This window comes from Halichoerus grypus, chromosome 7, assembly GCF_964656455.1.
Source record: "Halichoerus grypus chromosome 7, mHalGry1.hap1.1, whole genome shotgun sequence".
Taxonomy (NCBI): domain Eukaryota; kingdom Metazoa; phylum Chordata; class Mammalia; order Carnivora; family Phocidae; genus Halichoerus; species Halichoerus grypus.
In genome coordinates this window covers 34,886,245-34,911,889 of record NC_135718.1, presented here as the reverse complement: position 1 = coordinate 34,911,889, position 25,645 = coordinate 34,886,245, and the positions used below count along the sequence as shown (strand labels likewise).

The 25,645-nt window shown below is 40.8% G+C and overlaps 1 protein-coding gene and 1 pseudogene across 3 annotated transcripts in view; one reads left to right on the top strand and one right to left on the bottom strand.

The window, feature by feature from the left end:
• The window catches only part of LOC144382555 (cytochrome c oxidase subunit 4 isoform 1, mitochondrial pseudogene), a 117,779-nt pseudogene that overhangs the window by 39,172 nt on the left and 52,962 nt on the right, over positions 1–25,645 (top strand). The window lies entirely within an intron of this gene.
• PPP1R3C (protein phosphatase 1 regulatory subunit 3C) lies at positions 10,458–14,999 on the bottom strand. 2 transcript variants are annotated; one of them, XM_036092765.2, is made up of 2 exons: positions 14,855–14,999; positions 10,458–12,837 (listed from the first exon to the last, which is right to left on the bottom strand). In XM_036092765.2, the coding sequence occupies exons 1-2, from the start codon at positions 14,866–14,868 to the stop codon at positions 11,898–11,900; spliced, it is 954 nt and encodes a 317-aa protein (XP_035948658.1). In that variant the 5' UTR covers positions 14,869–14,999; the 3' UTR covers positions 10,458–11,897. The 2 variants fall into 2 exon arrangements, with proteins under 2 accessions (XP_035948658.1, XP_035948659.1); XM_036092766.2 differs by lacking the exon at positions 14,855–14,999 and adding an exon at positions 14,652–14,847.

Below are 25,645 nucleotides of genomic sequence, written 5' to 3'. Positions count from 1 at the left end.
TAGCCCTGCCTTCTCTCTTCAAAGTTTTCCCCCTGGGACAAAAATAGAGTGCAGACAGTAGTACTGCTGCCCAAGCAGATGTCCAGCCAGGAAATATGACACTAGTCATTCCCAAAGCACACCTCAGGTTCTTAGCTTAGAGGAGGGAGGATGTACCCCTTTCTCTCGCCAAGAGCTCTGCTCCTCTCCCAAGTTGATTCTGAGGAGCAAACCCTACCCCGTTCTCCAGCTCAGCCTGCTCCATGGGCTAGGGGCAGGGGTGAGGTATTAGGGCTGGTTCTGCCAATTCAATTGTGGGAGCTCTCTTAGAAACGTGGCATGCTTAGCACCTGTCATGTCACCTTTGGGCCTTGGCAGCCATTCCAAGACAACAGAAAAGGTCTCACTCAACATCCTATTTCAGATAAAACTGTAATTCAAGACATATGATGAAAGAAAAGAGTGGGGTACTATGAGAGGAGAGGCACTGGAATCAAACTTCTTGGGTTCAAATCCCAGCTCTGCCCCTTACTGTGTGCCCTTGGGTAGGTTACTTAACCTCTCTGTGCCTCAGCTTTCTTACATGTAAAATGGTGATGATAATAGTACCCACCTCATAAAATTAGATAAGAAAATGTAAGTAACACACTTAACATGGTAGCTGGTACATTAATAAATGCTCAGTAAATCTTAGTTCCATGAGGACATGGATTGAGGAATCCAGGCACTTCATAGGCACTCAACAACATTTGATGACATAGTGAATAAAGGAGAGTATCTGGGACTACCTATTTGAGATTGGGTAGTCAGAGAAGACCACTCTGAGGAGGTGACACTAAAGCTTTGACATGAAGGATGAGGGGGACATCAGCCAAAGAGCAAAGGGAAGGCAAAAGGAACAATGGAATTAGTTACATTATCCTCCTGATGATAAAATTTCTTCCAAGTCCAATTTAGGCAGATTGTACTTGTGTCACATTACATAATAGATCTAGAAAATGTGCCTTGGACATTTTAATACAATGTGTAAATACAGTTATAAGATGCTAATTTTCTTGAGACCAGAGGTTGTAACTCCTGGGAGTGGAGGTCCTCCAAGTGCCTCTGTCCCTATCACAGCAGCTCTGACAGCACAGTCAGGAATGCCACCATTTCCTGGCTTCTCCAGGTTGCATTGCTTGTCTACAAAGGACTCAGAGACCAAAGCTCTTCACTTTCTCTGCAATACCACCCAGAACAGGGTCCCTGCTCCTCACCCAAGGCAAACCTGTAAAACTCTACAGAGATTGGCCTTGACCCATTGCCCCCTATGGTCCCCTGTAACTGACAGCACACTGCCCCTGCCACCACCTTCTAAGAGACAAATTGGAGGGCAGCTAGACCAGGAACCAGGGTGAGGAAGGGTGTGGGAGCAAAAACAGGTGAGAAAGACATGGCTGGATTTGCCGTGGCCCGGAGCACACCAGCTGAGAATTCTCTCTGCAGCTGGCATGCACAAAAAGAGCAGTGAATAAAGATCAGCAGAAGGATGCTGACAGTCCTCAAGGAACTAAATGGCTGAGATGTGAAAGAGGAAGCCTTCCAAGATTCACGGGGCCCAGCGCAAGAATGCCAAGGGAGGCCCAGCCTGGCCAGTCCCCTTCTGTCTCCCACCCTGACTTCATCCTGCACCCCCTCACTCTTACGCAGTGGACAGGTGAACTCTCCCACCCCGTTCTCCAGATAGCTACCTCTCAGGACCAAGGGTGCAGTCACTGCTGGTGCAGCCTACCCTCAGGAGGACACACTCAGAGCAGAGGCAGGCACAGGCCCTGGAGGTGGGCTTAGTTGGGGAGCAGGGGTCCAGGGGTACCATGAACACAGTCTGGAAGGAGATAGATGTATGGGCTTCAGGTGGTGGGACGTCATTTTCCCATGTCCCAAGCTAAAACAGTGGCATGATCTTCTACTCTGCCCTCTCCACCTTCCCCAATACCCAGTTTATCTGTCTGAGCTCCCTTAGCTAAAATTTAATGAAATTTATATATATAATATAAAGTATATTAAATTTAATATTAATACTAAATATAATTTTTATTTTAGTATGCTATTAATTTTAAATATATATTAAATATTAAATATGATATTAAACATATTAACATATATTAAAGTAGATATATATATAAAAGTAAAAACAAAACCTGTTTTTGATGAGAAATCAGACTTTGGAAATTGGAAAAACAAAAAGAACATTTCAGGGCAGTCTCCACCTTTGAGAAATAAGAGAATCTACCATCGGGGTGCCTGGGTGGCTCAGTCGGTTAAGCACCTGCCTTCAGCTCAGGTCATGATCCCAGGGATTGAGCACTGCATCAGGCTCCCTGCTCAGCGGGGAGCCTGCTTCTCCCTCTCCTCCCCGCTTGTGCTTGCTCCTCTCACTTGTGCTCTCTGTAGTTATCTTTGTCTCTCTCGCAAATAAATAAATAAAAATCTTGAAAAAAAAAAAGAGAATCTACTTTCCATCATATCTTAAGTCACAGGCATCCAGTGGCTGCATCCACCTGCAGCAGCCTTAAAAGCATGACAGATCAAATGGCATTTCAAGTAAATACTTCCAACATAAAGCTCTAAGATCCAAAAACAACTTTATGACGACAGTTATCATGAAAATAGTGTAAATACACACATATATTATATGTTGTTTACTACCAGGGTGTCTGCTTTGAGGGTTTGTTTTGATTTTTTAAAGTTTCCAGCCAAGGACTTTAATAGCAACTAAATCAAGATTCTGGCTAGATGTTAGGTTTGATTCCACATGACCTAAACAGTCAGAGCTGGAGTGTCAGCTTCCACAAGGAAGGGAGTGTATCATAAATCCAGAAATGGATATATGAACAAGTAATTTATAGACTATTAACTAGGATATATCCAAAGATTAATTTTGAAAGTTGCATCACCCAACAGTGTACATTACTGGACATTTGAATCTGTGTGTGTCTCTGGTTATAGTCATTTTTAGTTACTGTGAATCTGGTGAGCATTGTAAATGATTGGGATAAAATATTTGCTGGAGGACTAGTTATCAGCATGTGATTCACCAGCTCCTGTGACTCAGTAGATCCATGCCTGTCATGAGCTATTAATACCTTTAACAGAACGTGAGTGGGGCAGAGAGACTACCTGAACCTGAACCAGCAAATATCCAGGAGCCCCCCCCCCACTGGCTGTCTTTATGACTATATCCTTTTGTGATATGTAGCATCTATATCTTTTGTTGCTATAATGGCAAGTTTTGGGCACAGGTGTGTACTGATCATTGTTTCCAAGCACAGTGAAAGTAGATGGAAAGCAGTTGGAACTGATCCCAAGATGGGAGGGTGCCTCTCTCTACCCAAATTTGAGCCACCCTTAGTGTAGATAAATAAGGGCTGAAAGACTGTGCTCAGATTCAGAAAGGCAGGATGGTGTGTAGTTATAGGTATTAGGACCAGCAAGGGTCTTTTACTCCATTGAGAATGTTAATGGAGGGTAGTTGCCATGTTAGATAGAATTGCCCTTTCTGTCATCTAGAAACCCAGGTGTAAGCACCAAGGAGCTAGAGAATAGCTGGTCCTGAATAGAAATACCTAAGGATATAGATCCTGTTTGGTTTTTTTTTTTTAAGGGGGAGGGGGAAGGGCAGAGGGAGAGAGAGGATCTCAAGCAGGCCCCACGCTCAGTGCAGAGCCCGAATGCAGGGCTCAGTCTCACGACCCCAAGATCATGACCTGAGCTGAAATCAAGAGTCAGGTGCCTAACCAGCTGAGCCACCCAGGTGCCCCAGGCTATAGCTTCTATTTTTATTTCTGCAGCGGCAATGAGAACACAAAGGAAACTTCTACTCAACTTCGTGCAATCTGGCACCTTGAAAGGTTAGGAAAAACATAAAAATGGTCCATTGTGATGAATTCAAATCACATCCTTAAGGCTGGCAGTACAATGGTTTCAAAACCCAGATGTTCCAAAACAATTTATTATTCTTAAGGGTTACATAGGAAAAAGATCATCCCAACCTCCTCTCCAAAAAATATTGAAAAGAAAAGAAAAGTTCTATATAGGATGTGAATGGGAAAGTTTCTACTGTGACTATAGGTATCAATAAAACCTGTCTTAAATTTTTTATTATAAAGTATCATTTACATGTGAGATATGTGTATATGCAAGAATTTTGCTTAAGGAAGAAAATGTTAGTATTATTTTTAAATGTTCTTTGAACCCGTCCCCAGTTCTTTCTGTCTTCCTCCCCAGAAGTAACCACTATGCCACATTTTACTTATTATTCCTTTGTTTTCGCTTATTAGATATAGTTATAGATCTAGATAGATTTGTAAAACATCTATATATTCAGAAATTTGTGGGGTTTTGAACCCTATGTAAAATAATCGTACTGATGTATTTTCTGTAACCTGCTTTTTGCTCAGCTTTATGTTTGTAAGATTCATTTCTGTTGGCAGGATTAGCTGCCATTCATTTTCACTTATGCTTTGTATTCTGTTGAAATAATAGGATTTATCTATCCAATCTACTGTCAGTAGACATTTGTGTTGGTTTCAGTTTTTGCTTTTACAAATAAAACTGTTACAAACATACTTCTGTATCTCCTGATATACACCCTCTGGAGTTTCTCTGTAGGATACACACATAGAAGTGGAATTGCTATGCATCTTTTTTTTTTTTTTTTTTTAAAGATTTTATTTATTTATTTGACAGAGAGAGAGACACAGCGAGAGAGGGAACACAGCAGGGGGAGTGGGAGAGGGAGAAGCAGGCTTCCCGCCGAGCAGGCAGCCCGATGTGGGGCTCGATCCCAGGACCCTGGGATCACGACCTGAGCCGAAGGCAGACGCTTAACGGCTGAGCCACCCAGGCGCCCCTTGCTATGCATCTTTAACTTTGCAATGCTAAATTGTCTCCCAAGTGGTCATACCCATTGATACACTCACCAGCAAGGTTTGAGACCCACTGTCTACAAGCTCACCAACATTTTAACTTTTGCCATTCAGATGGATATGAAATAGTATCTCATTGTAGTTTTAATTTGCATTTCCCTGTTTATTAATGAAGTGGAGAATCTTTTCATATGTTTATTGCCATTCATGTTTCCTCTTCTATGAAATATCTATTCAAGTCTTTTTGCCTATTTTTCTATAGATTTTTTTTCTTATTAAGTATCAGAGTTCTTTACATATTCTGGGTACTAATCCTTTGTCAATTATAGCTTCTCCCAGTTTGTAGCTAATTTTTTCACTTTCTTTATCTTATCTTTTGATTTTTAAAAAAATTCAAAGTTTTAATGTGGTTAAATTTATCAGTTGTCTCCTATTGGTTTGTGTTCCTTTATCTTAGAAATCCTTTCCAATTCCAAAGTCCCAAAAGCCTTCTATATTTTCTTCAAAAAGTTTTAAAAGCTTTCCCTTTCTCCCTTTAGTTATTCAAGCCCCTGGAACTGCTTTTAGAGCAAAGCATGTGGGAGGGTCCTGGTTTCATGCTTTTACATGTGGAAAACCATTTGTTCCCATGTCAGTTATTGTAAAGTCCCTGCTTTTCCCACTTAATACCATTCCCAGCTTGGTCACAAGCCAAGCCTTCATCTATATGTGGGCTGATTTCTGGGCACTCTAATTTGTTCCATCGGAAATTTGTCTAACCCTGAACTTATATCCCATTGTAACAGTCACTGTAATTTTATAAGACATCTTGGTATTTGCTACAGCAAGTCCCCCCCCCACCCCAACCTCCATCTTCAGGAAATTCTTGACTCTTCTTGGGGCTCTTTCTACTTCCACACACATTTTAGAAGCAATTTGTCAAATTCCTTTAAAAAAAAAAAAACTATTGATGTCTTGGTTTTGATTGGCTTTGCATAAAATAATAAACATCTTCATGATATTAAATGTTCCTAACCACAAATAAGGAATAGTTTTTTATTTGTAAGTTTCTTCATTGCCTTTCAGTATATACTTATAATTTTTCCTTAAACATCTTGTTAAATTTTTGTTATATTTATTCCAAAGACTTTTTATATCATTACTGCTATTGTAAAATATTCTCTTTTTTCAAAAATTACCTTTTCTGTTTATTGCATATATATATAGAGAGAGATTGATACTCAGTTCACTTTTGGATATTGATCCTTGTATTAGTCATCTATTGCTGAGTAACAAATTACCCCGAACTTAGTGGCTTAAAACCACAAACATTTAGGGGCACCTGGGTGGCTCATTTGGTTAAGCATCTGCCTTCGGCTCAGGTCATGATCCAGGGTCCTGGAATAGAGCCCTGTGTGAAGCCCAACATCAAGCCCTGTGTCGGGCTCCCTGCTCAGCAGGGAGTCTGCTTCTCCCTCTCCCCTCCCCCTGCTTGTGCTCTCGCTCTCTCTCTCAAATAAATAAAATCTTTTTAAAAAACCACAAACATTTATTATCTCATAGTTTCTTTTCTTTTTTTTTAAGATTTTATTTATTTATTTGACAGAGAGAGACGGCAAGAGAGGAAACACAAGCAGGGGGAGTGGGAGAGGGAGAAGCAGGCTTCCTGCAGATCAGGGAGCCCAATGCGGGGCTCGATCCCAGGACCCTGGGATCATGACCTGAGCCTTAGGCAGATGCTTAATAACTGAGCCACTCAGGGGCCCCTCATAGTTTCTTTAAGTTAAAAATTCAGAAGCAACTTAGCTGGGAAGTTTTGGCTCAAGGTTTCTCATTAGGTTGTAATCAAGGTATCAGCCAAGAGTGCAGTCATCTGAAAGCTTGACTGGGAATGGAGGATCCATTTCCAGGCTCTTAAGAGACCTCAGCTCCTCACCACATGGGCAACCCCAATAGGGCTTCAAGGTAACTGACTTCCCCTAGTGCAAGAGAATCTGAGAGAGAGAGAGAGAAAGCAACTAAAATGAAAGCCACAGTGTCTTTTATAGCCTAATCTTGGACGTAACATGCCATAATTTCTGCTGTATTCTATTGGTTACACAAGAGCAACTCTGGCACAGCATGGGAGGAAACTATACAAGGGTATGAATCTCAGAAGGTCAGCACCACTGGGGCCATTTTGTAAGCTAACTGTCACAATTTATATCCAACAACCTTGCTGATTCTCATATTTATTCTAATAATAATAGTAGTAGATTCTTTTGGATTTTCTATGCAGGTAAACATATTATCTGTAAATAATGATAATTTTCTTTATTTCCTACCAATCGTATATTTATTTCTTTCTTGCTTTACTTCACTGGCTCAGATTTCCAGCACAATGTTTAAGAGAGGTGGTGATAGAAGAACTTATCTTAAAAGAAGTTTCAACATTAACCATAATATGATGTTTGTAGGTTTTGTTTTTATTTTCAGTAGATACCCTTTTCCAAATTTCCCTTTATTCCTTGTTTCAGGGCTTTTTTTTCCATTAAGGGTGTAAAATTTTATAAACATTCTTTGACATCTATTGGGCTGACTGTATATTTTTATTCCCTTTATTTATGTGTCAGGTTATAGTAATTGATGTTCTAGTATTAAACCAATTTTTCATTCTTAGAATAAACCCAACTTGATCATAATACATTATCTTTTATACATTTTAATAATTTATTGTTTGTAAATTTTTTTTTTAAAGATTTATTTATTTATTTGAGAGAGCGAGAATGAGAGAGAGTACATGAGAGGGGGGAGGGTCAGAGGGAGAAGCAGGCTCCTCGCTGAGCAGGGAGCCCGATGCAGGACTCGATCCCGGGACTCCAGGATCATGACCTGAGCCGAAGGCAGTTGCTTAACCAACTGAGCCACCCAGGCGCCCTGTTTGTCAATTTTGTATCTGTTAATAAGTGCGATTGGCTTACAACTGTACTTTACTATACTGTCCCCAGTAGGTTTCAGTATCAAGGTCATGCTAACTCATTAATAAGTTGAGGAATATTCCCTCTTTTTTATATATTCTGGAATATATTTTTTTAAAGATTTTATTTATTTATTTGACAGAGAGAGACATAGTGAGAGAGGGAACACAAGCAAGGGGAGTGGGAAAGGGAGAAGCAGGCTTCCTGCCGAGCTGGGAGCCTGATGCGGGGCTTGATCCCAGGACTCTGGGATCATGACCTGAGCTGAAGGCAGACGCTTAATGACTGAGCCACCCAGGTGCCCCTATATTCTGGAATATTTTATATAAGATTAGAAATACTTGATCCTGGGGCGCCTGGGTGGCTTACTCAGTTAAGCATCTGACTTTAGCTCAGGTCATGAACTTAGGTCCTGGGATTGAGCCCCAGGTCAGATTCCACACTCAGCGGGGAGTCTGGTTGTCCCTCTGCCCCTTCCCCAACTTGTGTGCTCTTTCTCTCTCTCTCAAATAGTAAAATCTTTAAAAATATATATATATTTGATCCTAGGGGTGCCTGGGTGACTCAGTCAGTTGAGCATCCGGTCGTGATCTCAGGGTCATGATCTCAGGGTCATGAGATCGAGGCGGAGATCGAGGCTCACCTGTGGCTCTGTGCTTATCAGGGAATCTGCTGGAGGTTCTCTCTCCTCCCCCTCCCCCTCTGCCCCCCCCCCACTCTCTCTCCTTCTCTTTCTCTCTCAAATAAATAAATCTTTTGAAAAAAAATATTTGATCCTTAAATGTTTGATACAACTCACCTGTAAAAATATCTGGACCAGGTATTTTGTTTGTGAGTAAATTTTAAGCCACCAATTTTATATTACTGATCTTAAATGTTTATAGAACCAGCCAGGTTTTCTGTTTCTTCTTGAAACCATTTTGATACAACACATTTGTCTAGAAATTCTCCACTTTATCTAAGTTTTCAGAGTTACTAGCATGAAGTTGTCCATAATGCCCTAATATTTATTTATGCATTACCTATAATTATGACATTTTTTAATTCTCTTTTTTTTAGCTTTTTTTCATGCGTCTTGTCAAAGACTTGTCTTTTTATTTCTTTGTTTATGAATTCGTGTTTGATGAAAATTCTTTGGGGCTTAGGTTAAAGGCACATTTTTAGAGAGTACTTGTGTTTGCTTCTACTGAGCACCTGTGGGTATTGCAACCAGGGATCATTTTAATGAATTTTTGGTTTGAGGTTTTTCAGAATACAAGGAATGTGAATTCAGATTGCAAATCTATGTGAGGGCCAAATTGTGGTTATGAATTTTAAGAGGAGTTTGTTTTTTCCTTCTACCCAGAGGTACAGACATCTTTCCTACTTGAATTTCTTTGTAAGAAGGGTTATATTTTTTTCTTAATGAGGTTGTGTCCTGTCTTGGTCCTAGCTATGCTAGATATTCACTGTGACCACCTCCCAGCTTAATGGACACTAACCTTCATTTCTGGCCCCTTAGCAGCCATAGATGTTAAAGACTAATGTTGGTCACCAGGGGATTAGCAAGTGACTTCAGGACAGCTGCCAGCTTCAGTATACATTTACTCTCTGGGGTCCTGCTTTTGCTTTTTATTTAGGGGGCAGAGGAGGCCTGTAAGGCCATCCTTCCTTTCTTCCCAGCTCAGCAATGCTTTTAAAATATATTATTATTATATTAAAATATAATTCAAAAATATTTTATCTAGCATTTTCAGGTGTTTTGTCCTGGAGGAATTTGGGTGGGGAGTAATCTAAGACTTTAATTTTTACATTTTCAAGGCCATACTCATCTTGATCAGGTTGTACAGGGTGTAATTTTGGGTGTGCTATGCAGTACTTCTTTAGGTACTGGAACAACCCCTAGAATTCTTCCTATCCAGGCTAAGATCCTGGTTGTAGACACTGTGTGTCAAACAAAATACATCTGTAGCCAGATACAGCCTACAGGCCTGTAGTTTACAACTTCTGATAAAAAGGATTTTATGATACAAAATTTGTTTTTTATAATTGGGCCTTTTCAGTAGTTTGGTCATTTGTTTCACCTTAAGTTTAAGATAACCCATGCAGAAGCCCTTTCTGGAATTTTACACCTTTCTGGAATTTTACACGAGAACTGGAACTACAGCTAAGTTTCATAGACCTGCTACCTCTCACTGCTGGGAGCCTACCCTCTCCTTTCAGTCCAGGACTGGTGCCCATTGCCCCCTCCTTATGCCCTCTGTGCGGCTCCAACCTTTGCCCCTTCAGGAAGGTGCTGGGGTAGAAGCCCACTCCAGCTCTTCCCACACAATCTCCTCCCCGATTTTAAAGCTGATGAGTGGCCCCCAAGAGAACCCTGACCCAGCAGAGAGTATGCATGATGAGCATTAAGTACACATGGGGATAATTAGAGGGACAGTCACAGCAGCTCAAGTCACTGTTCCTGGACCCTAGCCCTAGTGGTCAGGCAGTAGGAAGTGTCCTCACTATTGAGACTGGAACCATGTGAATACCCTCAGGTGAATCCAATTCCTGGTCCAAACTATCTTTGCTCAGTAGTTCTTAAACAAAACAGGAGAATCTCAGTTGATGGTTTATTTGACTGTGGCTTTGAGAAAGAAAACATACTCAGGTCTTGTATCAAACACTTTTATTCTTAAAGTGAGAAGTTCACAAAGGATAGCTATAGGAGAGTGAAATATTTAGAGTAGAAAAATTGTTGGTGCTAGCCAAACCTCAAACACTGTCATAGTTATTCCAATAGTACTTTTCCAGCATGGCAGATCACACTTGTTAAAATTAACTGCATTCTCTGAACACTTCTCAAAGGATGTGCACAATGATAGAAGCAAACATTCAAGGATTCCTGTTCTTAATATCTTATAGAGTGGATTTATGCACACCCCAAAATAATTATATTACAATACATCCAAACAATTCACATCTATTAAAAAAATATTTTTACTTCAAAGAAGTTGGTAGAAAGACTTAAAACAAGACAAATATAGGCACAAAATAGATTGCTGCTTCTGTGTGCAAGGTACTGGATTCTTGAATTGAGAATCCGTGTCAGTCCTCACTTCCAACATCACATCGAAAAAGTATGGCAGAAAAATAAGTCACCTTCAATATGAAGGATGCAAGTTGTGTACACTGGCAACACTCTCAAAGATACAACAGTATTACAAAAGGGATGCCAGTATACAGAGTGGACCTTCTTATAAAGTCAAACACTCATGAGTTACCATATGACCCTTCAGATATTTGGGAACAACACAATATTCTGGCTTAATCAAGGCACTTGCAAAGAGCAATCTTTGTAGTGAGTCCCTGAGCATGACGCCTTGATCACAAACAAGATCACTTATGAGGACTGCAAAGCCAGATTTGCTTAAACTTTCCCCAAATCGTGCTTTTTCATAAATGTTTGAAAAGAAAGGCTTCATTTAAATCTTGATTCTCCAGAGTTATAATTCACCTTTCCCCAATACCACCCAACACCTCTAACGTTTGGGTTTTCTCCACGAGAATATATAAAATGGGATCTTCCCTCCCCCACACACAAATGATTTCCTTAGGAGAGAACTATAAAACCAACTTAAAAACACAAAGTAACCTCACATTTTCTCACCAACAGCGAAGTATCAGACCACTCCTACTCTGACTTGAGCTGCGGAGCCCTTTGTGTGCATTTTTCAGACATTCCTCATACCATTAAAACAGCTTGCCATCACCATCAATTGTCCTTTCTCAACCTTTCCTTGCCCAAAGTGAAAGCTAGTGAATTGAGAGGGAAGGAGAAAGGGCCTTGAAACAGTATTATTATTACTATTTTTTTTTTTACAAAAATATGGTTCCAGGCTGTTACTTGATCCTCCAAAGCAAAATTGGGCAGTATCATCGTATAGACCTCAACAATAAATTCTCAAGTGGCTATCTTTTTGTAGCCAGGTCTCAAAAGCTCAAAACTACACCTAATGAAGGAAAGTAGCAAAAACTTCCTAATACTGAGCAATACAGACCTAGAATTACATGGGAAATATGCCAGATCAAAACCAGTCACTAGGTTACTTAATCATCGATAAGAGGCCAAGTTCTCCATTCTCCCCCAACTCTGCCATTCTGGGAAGAGCCCACTGGCCAGCCTTGGACTGCCAAAGATGGATGACTCGGACTCAGTCTTGGGGGGTACCTGGTGGAATGCACAGTCCTGAGATGCTGTCTGTGTCTGTACTCCGTCAGGTTTCCATTGCACATGGACAATTCTGTAATTCTGACCTTCGTTGTTGTCCCAGAAGACCTTCCCATTAGCATGGTAAGAAATGCAAAACTCAATTTTCTCCTCTGTTGGAATGACAGAGGGTAAGTCAATGGCAAATGAGAAGGTGTCACTATCTGAGCCACCATACATATTTTTCATATAGACACAGTCCACATCAGTGTAGCTTTTCCAGGTATCAAAAGTGATACGGATCTGAACCTTCTTCTCAAAGCTCATGTTTTTCACTTTCACAGTTCCAGTCACTGTTCGCTCTTGCAAAGAGCAGTTCTCCAGACAGACAAAATTCTTCTGAAAGTGGTTCCGAAAACTTAAGTAATCAGTTGAAGGCTGGGGAAAATCTAAAATCAAGTTTTTCTCCTCATGGAGTTTTAAGCCAGAGGAGATATCGTTAAGGTCCAAGAGATCAAACTGGAGATCCCACGCTGGTTCTTCTGGGAGGTCCGAGAAGATGTGGATGGCGGTGAGAGAGAGCCCCTTGGAGTCAGCAAACACAACCCGCTTCTTGGCTTGGTCGTGTGAATGCTTCCACTCATTCTGTGATTTGGCTTCCTGTTTTATATTGAGACATGGTTTCAGAGGCTTTAATTTGTTCACAAAATTTCTTCGTTGGAGGTCATCATAAGGGCCCAAGAAACTCTTCAGAGGTGGCGAATGAGCCAAGCAGAGCCTCATGGCCACATCCACTGGCATGACTGAACTTGTCAAAGGCCTCGGATCTAAAACCTGGATCATTCTGGAATACAAAAGAAGAGGGGGTTATCACCTGGACCTGGAATGCTTTCCCCAGGTTCCAAATATATATGTACTATTTTTGTATTGACTTAACTATAACTAGCACGGTAAGCATCAGGGATGTGTTTTCATATGTAGTAAAAGAAAACAGTATTAGACGATCAGATTTGCATCCTGTGTCTGGCTATGCCCTTGACAGACTACAAGGCCATGGGTTAACTGCTTAAGACACTTGGGAGTCTCAGTATCCCCATCTGAGAAATAAAAGGGCTGGATGTGATCATCTTTAATACAGCTCTAAGAACCATTTGCTCTGTTCTGAGCCAGTGGTTCTCAAACCTGACTAGTCACAATGGCCTAGAGAGTTGGTTTTCTTTCTTTTTCTTTAATGCCAATTCCTGGGACTTAAAGCCACTGAGGCAGAACCTCTGGGGGGTGGGGACAGGGGCTTCCCAGGTGATTCTAATGACCAGACAGGTTCCAGAACCATGGTTCCAGACTCTGTGCTCCCTCCGGCTGCTCTGTTGATTTTCCTGTTAAATTGATTACACTTCTCTGGAAAGGTAATCCACTTGAAAAGGAAAAAAAAATAGCAATAAAACTCTCATGGAACAGTTTTGAGAGTGAGAAAGCTGGAAAGAATGAAGTCAGAGGATTAGCTTTTCACTTTATTGTGTTCGTCCTCATTTTTCACAAATAACCAACTGAAATGCATGTCAGCAGTTCATGCACTTACAGAAAAACTTCACATAATCTGTATTTCATATAGAAAGATATTCATGACAAATACACATTTAGGTGGAAAATGCTGATTACTGAAAATTGTTTTTAATATATATTGTATATATGAATTTATGAAACACTTAATAGGAAATACACCAAAAAGTTACTTATCTCTGGGCAGTAGGATCATTCATGATCTATTTTTATCTTTGTACTTTTTTGGTATTTTCTAATGTTTGGCAATGGATATTTATAACTAGCAAGATAGTAAAACTATTTAAAAATTTAAATATAACTATGCTCAGCAGTATTAAATTCAGAAGTGTCCATCAGGTTTTTTTCCTGACCTTTAGCCCTCCATACATATTCCCAAGCTTATGGATTTTTCCCCCATCCTATCCATACAGATAGGAGGTATGTGTATACTGTACATGATATTTTTCAATCTGTCTTCAATAACTTCACAGTAGCTCTAAGCACATAGGCAAATAAATGGTCATCAACACACAAAACAGATAATACAAGAACATTCACAGAATTTACTTTATTAGTCCTGGGATTTTTCTGGGAGGCCTACAAACTTAGAACAAACAAATGAAAGCTAAGCTATATTTGTGAATCTAATAATAGTTAACAGGCAGGATTTTTAGAGAAGTCTTCTGCTAAGTAAGTCATGTCTGGAGAAGCTATTTAAAGTAGTTTTATGGAAGGTTTTTTTGTTTTGTGGTTTTGTTTTGCATTTTTACTTTTTGCACTTACAGAAAGACAGTTTAAGGATCTGGCAGTTTCCCTGGAATTTTAAGTCCTGGCCAAGAGTTAAAAAATTATCATTTGCTTAAACTCCACGACTGAGTTTACTATGGCAAACCGTGATAAGAAAGGTGCAGGAGGGCGAAAGAATGCAGAACACCGTACTGCAGTTTTCCCCCCAGGCTAAACTACCCAACCGGCAAGGTCAAGGTGCTGTTCCCACAAGCTGCCCCAGTTCTTGGGACATTTGTGCGGATCAAGAGGAAACAGTCGGAATCCAAGAGGGAATCAGAACTAAAGCTGACTCACGTTCAAGAGTTTCTGGTTTGGGATGCTAATTACCAAAATAAGCTGTGGCTAAGAAGCGCAGAGCAAATCTCCACAATCCGAGGCTTCCCTGGGGCCAGATTCAATTCTGCAGTCCGCCAGCTTGCCGTCCTCCGGAGTCTCCATTTGCAGTGATGCCCGAAGGACCACGCCACCCAACCTCCCTGCAGTTGTGCGCTCCGCTCTGCTCTGGGGCGGGGAGTCTGCGGTGAACCTACCTGGTGCAGCTCATTAGGCAGAGAGACGGCGGCGGACCGTGAGAGCCGGCTCTCGGTTGTCTGCGCGAGTTCGCACCGGGCCCCGGGCCGTCTTGGTTCGGGTGGAGCTCCAGCGGATTGCTGGTGCTGCGCGGGAGAGGCCGCTTATCTCCCCCGGACCACGTGAACCAGTCTCTCGGACCAATCACCGGGCGGCTGGCCCCGCGGCGTGACCAACCAGCGCCCGGTTAGGGCGCGAGCCCTCGCCCGGGGAACGTGACCGCTGTGGTGCGCCGGGGAACGTGACCGCCGTGGTGCGCCGGGGAGTGCTAGGGGACTCAGCCAGCAGCTGGACCGAGCTCCGTAAAGCGACCTCTGGGCGAGGGGGGCATGGAGGGCGCATCGCGAAGCACGTAGCGGGTGCAGGCCAGGAGAGAGAGCGGCAGAGCTCGCCCGGGCTGGGTGCCAGCTCAGTGGGGCTACAGGAAAGGAGATGCCTTTTGCGTCTTGAGGCGTCTATACACAGTTAAACCGAAGAGCGGAGAGTTGTGGGTCCTTTCAAATGTATATCATATTCGAAATGTTTATATCGTTCACTGCTTGATGCATCCGCTCATCTTCTCCATCGCCTTAGCCTAAGCAATCGGAAGTTGGCTGCACTTTTTTTTTTTAAGATTTTTTATTTATTTATTTGACAGAGAGAGAGACAGCGAGAGAGGGAACACAAGCAAGGGAATGGAAGAGGGAGAAGCAGACTTCCCTCTGAACACGGAGCCGGATGCGGGGCTCGATCCCAGGACTCTGGGATGATGACCTGAGCCAAGGGCAGACGCTTAACCACCGAGCCACCCAGGCGCCTCTGGCTGCATATTTTTTAATTAGGGTGAATCCAAAAATGCATCGCAGAGTGGATGAAGGCTGCTAGGAATTACCAAGTTCTCTAACAAATGTTAATAAAGCATGCTAGACCCTTAGAAGGGTGACGTGGCATTTGATTAAAAGACACTTTGTATTTCTATTTTTCAGTTTTTCTCCTTGGAAGAGAAAACTAAAGCCAGAAATGAAATGGCCTTTTTTGCTCACGTGGATGGTCAGTCACAGAGCCAGTGGTCAATCCAAGTCCCTCAACTCAGTTCTGACGTCCTTTGGCAGTAAGGTGGAAACCAAAATGTTAAAATACCTCCCTGTAAATTTCATGACTCTCCCAAACCAGTTACTTTTGCTGAGGTCTACTTACTTTGTTTAGTTTGGGGAGTTTTTAGACCATCAGTTACAACCATAAATTTCTAAGTCGAGTATAAATTATTTTTCTAAAACCCACGCCCTAGCTCTCCTCTATTAACTTCAATATCCACTAGTCAATTAAAATGTACAAAATGTACAATGTAAAATGTAAAAAAAAATCCCTATGTCTTTTAAATTACTCTCAAACACTGGAATTTTAAAATAGAGTTACTAAAGAGAAAGACACCCATGCTGAGTATCACCAGGGAAGGTACTTAATGCTTGGGTTTGATTTTTGAAAGGAAAGATCCAACTAGTAGTAGATCTTCTAGCCCCTCAGCCCAACCAAAACTGGCTGAAAGTGACATAGTCTCTGGGTTTGACACTTACAAGCTACATGAATCTAAGCAAGTTCTAGCTTCAACTTCCTCAGAGTTAAAGTGGAGAAAGTGAAATTGTTCTGAGGATTACATAAAACTGTGCTGATGAGAAAACTTAGCACAGTGTCCAGTGCATGTGTTCAACCCCTGGTGGTTCTCAAATCAGTACTGTGTCCCTCAGTTTTAGTTATTATTCCTTTACCACAGGTGGCCTGTGCCTGAGCTATTATACTGATAAATAGCTACTGCTTATTGGGCCTTTACTATGTGCCAAACACTGTTCTAAGAGTTGTATGTGTCTTACCTATTTGTTTTTCAGAACAACCCTAGGTGGTGCATACTATTATTAATCCCATTTTAGCGATAGGGAAACTGAGGCACTGAGAGGTCAAGAAATCTGCTCAGGATCTCATAAATAGAGCTGGGATTAAAACCTGGCCGATGCCAGAGCGACAACCGTTGTACCATATTGTCTTCCTCTAATTACCCATCAACATTTAGAGTAATAGGGGTGGGAGGTGCCTTAGGTATCACTGGCTTCAAAGTCTTTTTTTCACAGAAGAAGAATCTAAAACTCAGAGAAGCTGAGCTGCTTGCCAGGGACTGGTTAGGTCAGAGCCAAAACTAGAAAGAACACTGGGTAGAGTTTTTGACTCTACTCATGATCACATGTTGAACTAAAAAAGTGGATATTACCAATTCAAGTTATGGAGAAACATAAAATAATAAGACTGTGTTGTGATGCCATTTTAGAGGAAAAATGTGCGTGCATAGAAAATAGAATAATGTTAATAGTGCTTATTTTTGGATGGTGAGATTATGAGTAACTAAAAATTTGTTTGCCATTTTACTTCTTTGTATTTTTTAATTTTTCTACAACGAACAGGGACTTCTTCTGTAACCAAGAAATCTTTTTTTTTTTTTTTTTTTTTTGTGGGCAGCAAAGCAAGGTTCATTGAGCAATAGCAAAGTGTTAGTACAAAGCTCCTGAGGAGAGAGGGGACCCGAAGGGGTTCCAACTGGAGTTTCTAAGACTAGGGGGTTTTATGGGCTTGTTGGTGGGCTGTTTTAATCTGACTAACCCTTCCTGCGCGTGTCATCCAATCAGATTTGTCACCTATCTATCATATGGGAAAGGGTGGAGGACTCCTTCTAGGGTGGTACAAAATCCTCTTAAGGGCGGTTTCCTCTTGGGGTGGGGGGCTTGTCCCTCCCTGCATGCCTTCCAACTATCTTTCATCATTCCCCCCTCTGAAGAGGTAACCCTAACTGCTGTTAGGGGAAAAGGGTGACGACCAATCGTAGCTACTTCCTGCTGGTCAGGGGTGTTGGATGGGGCAGCAGTCAGGGTTCCTCTCATCCTGATCTATCAAGGGGTCCCCTGTAGATGTCTGGTTTCACTTCCACGTGAGGCTCCATCTGAACCACAACCATTTGGAGTTTGATGACCTTTATTCTGGAAGATATAAAGTGGGTTACGGTATTTAGGAGGCAAGGCCCAAAGCACAATACAAGACCAAGTACAGCCAAGAGTCCAGCGAGAGATAGAGGATGTTTTAGTGAACTCTCCACATACTGTGAGGAGAGGGCAGGCAAAAGGTGCTTCAAGACTAGTATATCCCTGTTCTATTGCCCATTGTCTTTCCTGGGTTATGGAGCCATCCCAGACTAGGGGAGGCAACCATAGGGGTAGTTGACCTGGCGGCTGATTTTGTTGCAGAATCTGCCAATCTGTTCCCTTCGGATAGTTCATCTGTTCCTTTTTGGTGCCCCTTGCAATGTATAACTGCTACTTCTGGGGGTTGATGTATGGCTTGTAGATGCCGTGTGATTTATACTTGATTGGAGAACCTGAAGCAGTTAGAAAATGTCTCTTTCCATATTGTACCATGGGCATGTAAAACTAGGAAGGCATATTTGGAGTCAGTACATATATTGACTCTTTTGCCCTTACTGAGCTCTAAAGCTCAGGTGAGGACCCTCAGCTCGGCCACTTTGGCGCTTGACCCAGGTGGGAGGGGTTACTCGCTGTTGTTTCATATAAAGAGACCACAGCATATCCAGCCTTTCTGGTGCCCTGTTCAACAAACGAGCTCCTATCAGAAGATAAAGTCCATTCTGGATCCTCCCGGGTAGCATAGGTTTGGGTTATGATTTGTTGACAGTCATGCTCTGGCCCTGTGCCTTCTTCCTGAAAGAAGATGGAGGGACTTAAAGTAGAGCAAGTTTTTATTTGCGTAACTGGGCCTTCCAGGAAGAGTACCTGGTACCACAGAAGGTGGCTATCCGTGAGCCAGTGACTACTATCAGTTGATAGGAGGCCTTGGATATTATGAGGGGTGTAGACAGTAAGATCCTGTCCCAGAGTTAGTTTTACAGCTTCCTACTGGCTGTTGAGTTGGCCCCCCGGGGCCTGGGTTAGGACACCCAAGGCCATTCCTTTTCTTTATTAAGAAATCATTTTTAAAGGATTTTGAAACTTTCAGATTTGGGACACCTGGGTGGCTCAGTTGGTTAAGTGTCTGCCTTCGGCTCAGGTCATGGTCCCAGGGTCCTGGGATCAAGCCCCGCAGCTCAGCAGGGAGCCTGCTTCTCCCCTGCCTGCTCTGCCTGTTGCTTCCCCTGCTTGTGCTCTCTCTGACAAATAAATAAATAAAAGCTTTAAAAAGAAAAAAAAACCTTTCAGGTTCAACTAACATATATAGCCTACCTACTAGGTACAAAGAACTGTGTTGGAGGCTTTCACATACTTATGCCATTTACTCACACAGTCCTTTTGAGTTTGTGCTTGTTTCCATTCATGCTGCTTTCTCTCCTGCCCCCTGGTGCTGACTGATGCCATGAAAGCCATCTTTCTAAAGTCTTTAAAATAGAAATCAGGAAAACAGGCTCTCTCCAAAGAGGAGTCAACACTCAATAAACCTCTAAACTGGGTTCACCTCATACCCCACGTTTAAAACATCCCTGTGAGAGAAAAATCTGGGTGCAGGCGTGAAGGCGCAATTGTTGCCAACAGTAACGGTGATTAAAGAAACAGTGGTTAAAATGGTTAAAGTGCAGAACACCACCTCAGACTTGTGTGGTATCTCTGGTGGGGTGAAGAAGAAGAGGGGAACAAATAAAAGATAATACACTTGGCCTCTCTAGTAATCTGTTGGGAAGAAGGACATAGAGGTAAAAAAGACCAGTAACCATACCAGGTTGGCTAAGTGGAAAAGGGGTCATATGAACATTATATACTTTTGCTATATGTCCATCAGAACTTGAGAGAAAGGAGAGCCCGCTGGGGGCTAGGATAGCCAAAGAGGACCAGGACATGTAGGGTGACTGCACGGAGAGCAATCCGGCTAGAAGTGAGGATTCTAGCTGCAGGGAGGGGTGGGGAAGGAGGGTATTGGGGGAAGGGCCAAAGGAAAGAGAACCTTAACTGTTACAAGAAAAAGAAAATCTCCTGAACGGTCTTGAAAAAAAAAATTAGAGATCTGAGTGCAAAACAAGGAAATGAGCAAAGAATGAAATCTGGCCATAAAGAAGAAATCATGCTCCTGTGTAGGTAGTTACATCTCCAGGTTGCTTCAGGTTCTCCATATTCACTGAAGGATTACGGTGAAGGAAAATATGTTAGAAAGGACCTATGGGGAAAAAATCTTTAAGCCACCACTGACGGGTGTTTTAAAAGGCTTGAATATGAATATTATGGAAGATGAGAGAGGGGATAGTTGTGCAGGGGGTGGATAGGAACTAGCCAAAATGTACTAAATAGGAAACATCAGTATCATATGACCTCACTGATATGAGGAATTCTTAATCTCAGGGAACAAACTGAGGGTTGCTGGAGTGGTCGGGGGGTGGGAGGGATGGGGTGGCTGGGTGATAGACATTGGGGAGAGTATGTGCTATGGTGAGCGCTGTGAATTGTGCAGGACTGTTAAATTGCAGATCTGTACCTCTGAAACAAATAATACAATATATGTTAAAAAAAAAAAGAAGAAGAAGAAGATAGCAGGAGGGAAAGAATGAAGGGGGGGAAATCGGAGGGGGAGACGAACCATGAGAGACGATGGACTCTGAAAAACAAACTGAGGGTTCTAGAGGGGAGGGGGGTGGGAGGATGGGTTGGCCTGGTGAAGGGTATTAAAGAGGGCATGTTCTGCATGGAGCACTGGGTGTTAATACGCAAACAATGAATCATGGAACACTACATCAAAAACTAATGATGTAATGTATGGTGATTAACATAACAATAACAAATTTAAAAAATAAATAAATAGGAAACATCAACATAAAAAACACCAAAATGAAAAGGAATATTCTGAAAAAAATAATAATAATGAGGACATACTAGCTCTATCAGCTAAAAATTTATTATAAATATACGGTGTTTTTTAAATTTGGTATTGGTGCATGAATAATCAGATCAAAATAAAGGATATCCAAATCAAAAAGGAAGAAATAAAACTGTCACTATTTGCAGATGACATGATATTATATGTAGAAAGCCCTAAAGATGAAAAAAACTGCTAGAACTAATAAATGAATTCAGTAAAGTTACAAAATCAATATGCAAAAATCCATTGCATTTCTATACACAAATAAACTATCAGAAAAAGAAATTAAGAAAGCAATCCTATTTATAATTACAAGAATAAAAAGAATAATAAGAATAAAATACCTGAGAATAACTTTAACCAGAGGAACGAAAGACCTGTTCAGTGAAAACTCTTAAGACATTGATGAAAGAAATTGAAGGAGACACAAAAAAATGGAAAGATATCCTGTGCTCATGGATTGGAAGAACTGATTTTGTTAAAATGTTCATACTACCCAAAGCAACCTACAGATTCAATACAACCCCTATCAAAATTCTAATGGCATTTCTCACAGAAATAGGATACTTCTAAAACTAGTGTCAAACCACAAAAAAAAAAAAAAAAAAAAAAAAAAAAAAAAAAAAAAAATAGCCAAAGTAATCTTGAGAAAGAAGAACAGGACACCTGAGTGGCTCAGTCAGTTAAGTGTCTGCCTTCGGCTCAGGTCATGATCTCAGGGTCCTGGGATCGAGCCCCACATGGGGCTCCCTGCTCTGTGGGAAGCCTGCTTCTCCCTCTGCCTGCTCTTCCCCCTGTGTGTGCTCTTTCTCTCTGACAAATAAATAAATAAAATCTTTTTAAAAAGAGAAAGAACAAAGCTGGAGGCATCACACTCGCTGATTTCAAACTACATTATAATATAGTAATCAAAACAGTATGGTACTGGCATAAAAACAGACACATGGATCAACAGAACAGAATAGAGAGACAAGAAATAAAGGCATATACATATATATATATATATATATATAGCCAATTAATTTATGACAAAGAAGCCAAGAATACATAATGAGGAAAGGACAGTGTCTATAATAAATGGTGTTGGGAAAACTGAACAGCCACGAGTAAAAGAATGAACTGGACCACTACCTTATACCATGGACAAAAATTAACTCAAAATTGATTAAAGCCGTGAATGTAAGACCTGAAACCATAAAACTAAAGGAAACATAGTAAGCCTCCTGACATCAGTCTTGGAAATGATTTTTGGTTTTGGATTTGATAGAAAAAGCAAAGGCAACAAAAACAAAAATAAACAAGTGAGATGACACCAAACTAAAAAGCTTCTGCACAGCAAAGGAAACCAACACAATGAAAAGGCAACCTACCAAATGAGAGGAAATATTTGCAAGTGTGATATATATATAAGGGGTTAATATCCAAAATGCATGTAAAACTCATACAAATCAATTGTAAAAAACAAAACAAAACACAACCAAAACACTTAAAAATGGGCTGAAGATATGAAGAGACATTTTTGCAAAGAGGACATACAAATGGCCAAAAGGTACGTGAGAAGGTGCTCACTATCACTCATCATCAGGGAAACGCAAATCAAAACCACAATGAGATACCTGCTCACACATGCTGCTGAGGATGGGAAGAAAAAGGGAACTCTGGTGCACTGTTAATGGGAATGTAAATTGGTACAGCAACTCTGGAAAACACTGTGGAAGTTCCTCAAAATATTAAAAATAGAGGGGTGCCTAGGTGGCTCAGTCGGTTAAGCTACTGCCTTCGGCCTAGGTCATGATCCCAGAGTCCTGGGATCAAGCCCCACATTGGGCTCCTTGCTCAGCAGGGAGCCTTCTTCTCCCTCTTCTCCCCACTCATGCTCTCTCTCTCTCTCAACTAAAATATAAAATCTTAAAAAAAAATTAAAAATAGAACTACCATATAATCCAGCAATTCTGCTTCTGTGTATTTATATGAAGAAAATGAAAACACTAACTCGAAAAGATATCTGCACCCCCATGTTCATTGCAGCAGTATTTACAATAGCCAAGATAAGGGAACAACCAAAGTGCAGATGAATAAAGATGACTAAATTGTTGTATACACACACACACACACACAATGCAATATTATTGAGCCATTAAAAAAGAACAAAATCCTGTCATTTGTGACAACATGGATGGACCTTGAGGGTGTTATGTTAAGTGAAATAAGTCAATAAGTCAGACAAAGACAGACAAATACTGGATGATCTTGCTTATATGTTGAATCAAAAAAAAGAAAAAAAGAGGGAAAAATGCAGCTCATAGATACAAAGAACAAATTGGTGGTTACCAAAGTGAGGCGTGGGGGATGGGAGAAATAGGTGAAGATGGTCAAAAACTACAAGCTTCCAGTTACAAAAATAAGTCATGAGGATGTAATGTACATAACTATAGTTAATAATACTTTATTATATAGTTTTGAAGTTTCTGAGAGTAAATCTTAAAAGTTCTTATCAGAAGAAAAAAATATCTGTAACTATGCATGGTGATGGATGTTAACTAGACTTACTGTGATCATTTTACAATATATACAAATATCAAATCATTGTGTTGTACACCTGAAACTAATATAATGTTATATGTCAATTATACTTCAATAAGAAAATAAAAAGTAAATCGTTTGGCACATGGAAAAAAAGTTTCAGATCAGTGAGATTAAAGTGTCCATGATAGACTACTCACATATGAGAATTTAATATATGATATAGGTGGGCATATCTAATAAAGGGAGAGGAAGAATTGATTATTCAGTAAATGGGCAGCTGGATTTTGGGGGCAAAATGGAAGGATGTATACTAGAAATTGTTTTAGTTCATGCCTCTATGGAGGAGGACTGAGTGCTTTGACAACACAGCAACATGCGCAAATAAGGCAGCAGCCAAGGGAATTTTGCAAGGGGACTACTGGCCTGCTTCAACTTGCTCTGGGCACTGTCATTTTTGTGACTTGGAGAATTTTCTTTTTAACTCGGGGCTTATAGGAAAGCACTGGGGCAAGGACTCAATCCCTTGAGTAAGAGGGAACTGATACAATGTATACTCCTAAGTTCTATTCTTCCCTATCTCTAGTTCCTCCTTTCTAAAAAGCTGAAGAAGTCCCTTCATGGTCATGGCTGACTGGGTTCATCTGTGGTGGGTGGGTCTGATGCTCTGTACATGTTCTCATTGCTCTGTCTAGGCTGGGGTGTGCAACCTCCAGTTTCAGTCCCATATTTTGCAAAATCTTAACATTCTGAATCATTGTGACATTGCGTTCTAATTCTTTGCTTGCAAACTCAAAAAGCCTACGAGATGCAGCAGCTCTCTGTCTAACCACACTTTACTCACCAGGTTCATTTTGTCTAGGGACAGGTATTTTTCTGCTCTGTCATCTAGTGTCTGGATTCAGCTATGAATTGTGGTTATTGGAGTTTAAAAGTACCTTTGACAGAAGGAATTCAAACTGAGAACAGATCCCTGATTTATAAGATACCACAATACTTCCTTTCTTATGCGACAAAATAAAACATCTCCTCTTGCCATTCACTCCCCAACACATACACACAAACACATCACAGTACCCCACCCCACCCCACTCTGGACATAACTCTTAATAACTACTGACTCCAGTAGATGTTCAAAACTCTTTATACCCTTTTATTAAACTAGAATGCTGTAGCATCTCCCTTACCCATGTAGAGTCAAAGTAGATCTGGCCTAAGCTATGGCTTTGTGTCTATCCAAGACTTATTTTTGTTTAGCTGCTTCATGCCTAGGAAGTAGTGAAAAGTTCCAACTGGGGAGGGAGGAGGAGTTGGGAAGAGTGAACAATTTCCCAGATCCTACTGAGTCAACTATTCTCACTGGGGCTTTAATATTTTGTCTGAAATGTAGTAAATCCTCTGGAACGTCAGCCACAACTTTAAAAACACATTTCAAAGCCCACTTTCTCCAAGCCTTGTTTACTCTATTAGTAAGGTATTAAATTTTTTAAAATGAACAACTGTTAAACTTTTAAGTCACATGGTAGAGTTGACAGTTATTTGACACCACCAGTAGGAAGACAAAATACTTCAAAATTCCTTCACTTTTCCTATCAAAAACCCCCTCGTGTAGTGGAAAGTGCTAACGTTGAGCAAAAAAGCATTAGGTCTTGCTTTCTTGTATACATTGAGCTTTCACTGTTACAGAGTTTTAGAGCTCCATTAGTGATTGGAAGAGGTTTTCTTTTTCTTTCTGAAGAAAAGATTGAAGAAATAAAATTAATAGTATAAGAACAAACCATGTATCCAGCACTATTAAGTCCTTCCCCATATTTTATGACAATCACCAGCTACAATATTATTATAACGCTTCTTTTAAATCAAGTGCTATTAAATCAAAAAGAACTGAGGACTATTGCTTAAAACAGGACAATGATTAAGTATCATTTTCTCATGTCTTCTATCCTGCTTCACCCCCAAATCCGAAGTTCTTACACTATTCATGGAATTAGTCTTCTCTATGGTTAATATTGAAAGAGGTTCTTATTTTGCAAACTACAAACAGAAGGGCAAGATTTGATTGGTAAAGATCACAGGGGCAGCATTTGAGCAATAACATTTACATGTGACTAGTCCTTTAACTTTATAAATGCCTCATATCTTTTATTTATTTAATTCTCAGTAAAACCCTGTGAAGCCACTCTCATTATTCCATCTTACAGATCGAAACTGAGACTCACTAAGGCTGAATGACTCTAACAGGGTTTGCAACTATTAAGTGGTGGATTCAGGCATTGATGCCAAGGTCTGACCTCATGTGCCAACACCTCATCTGAGTAATTAGCTGGTTTGTTCACATTCAACTAGGATCCGAACTT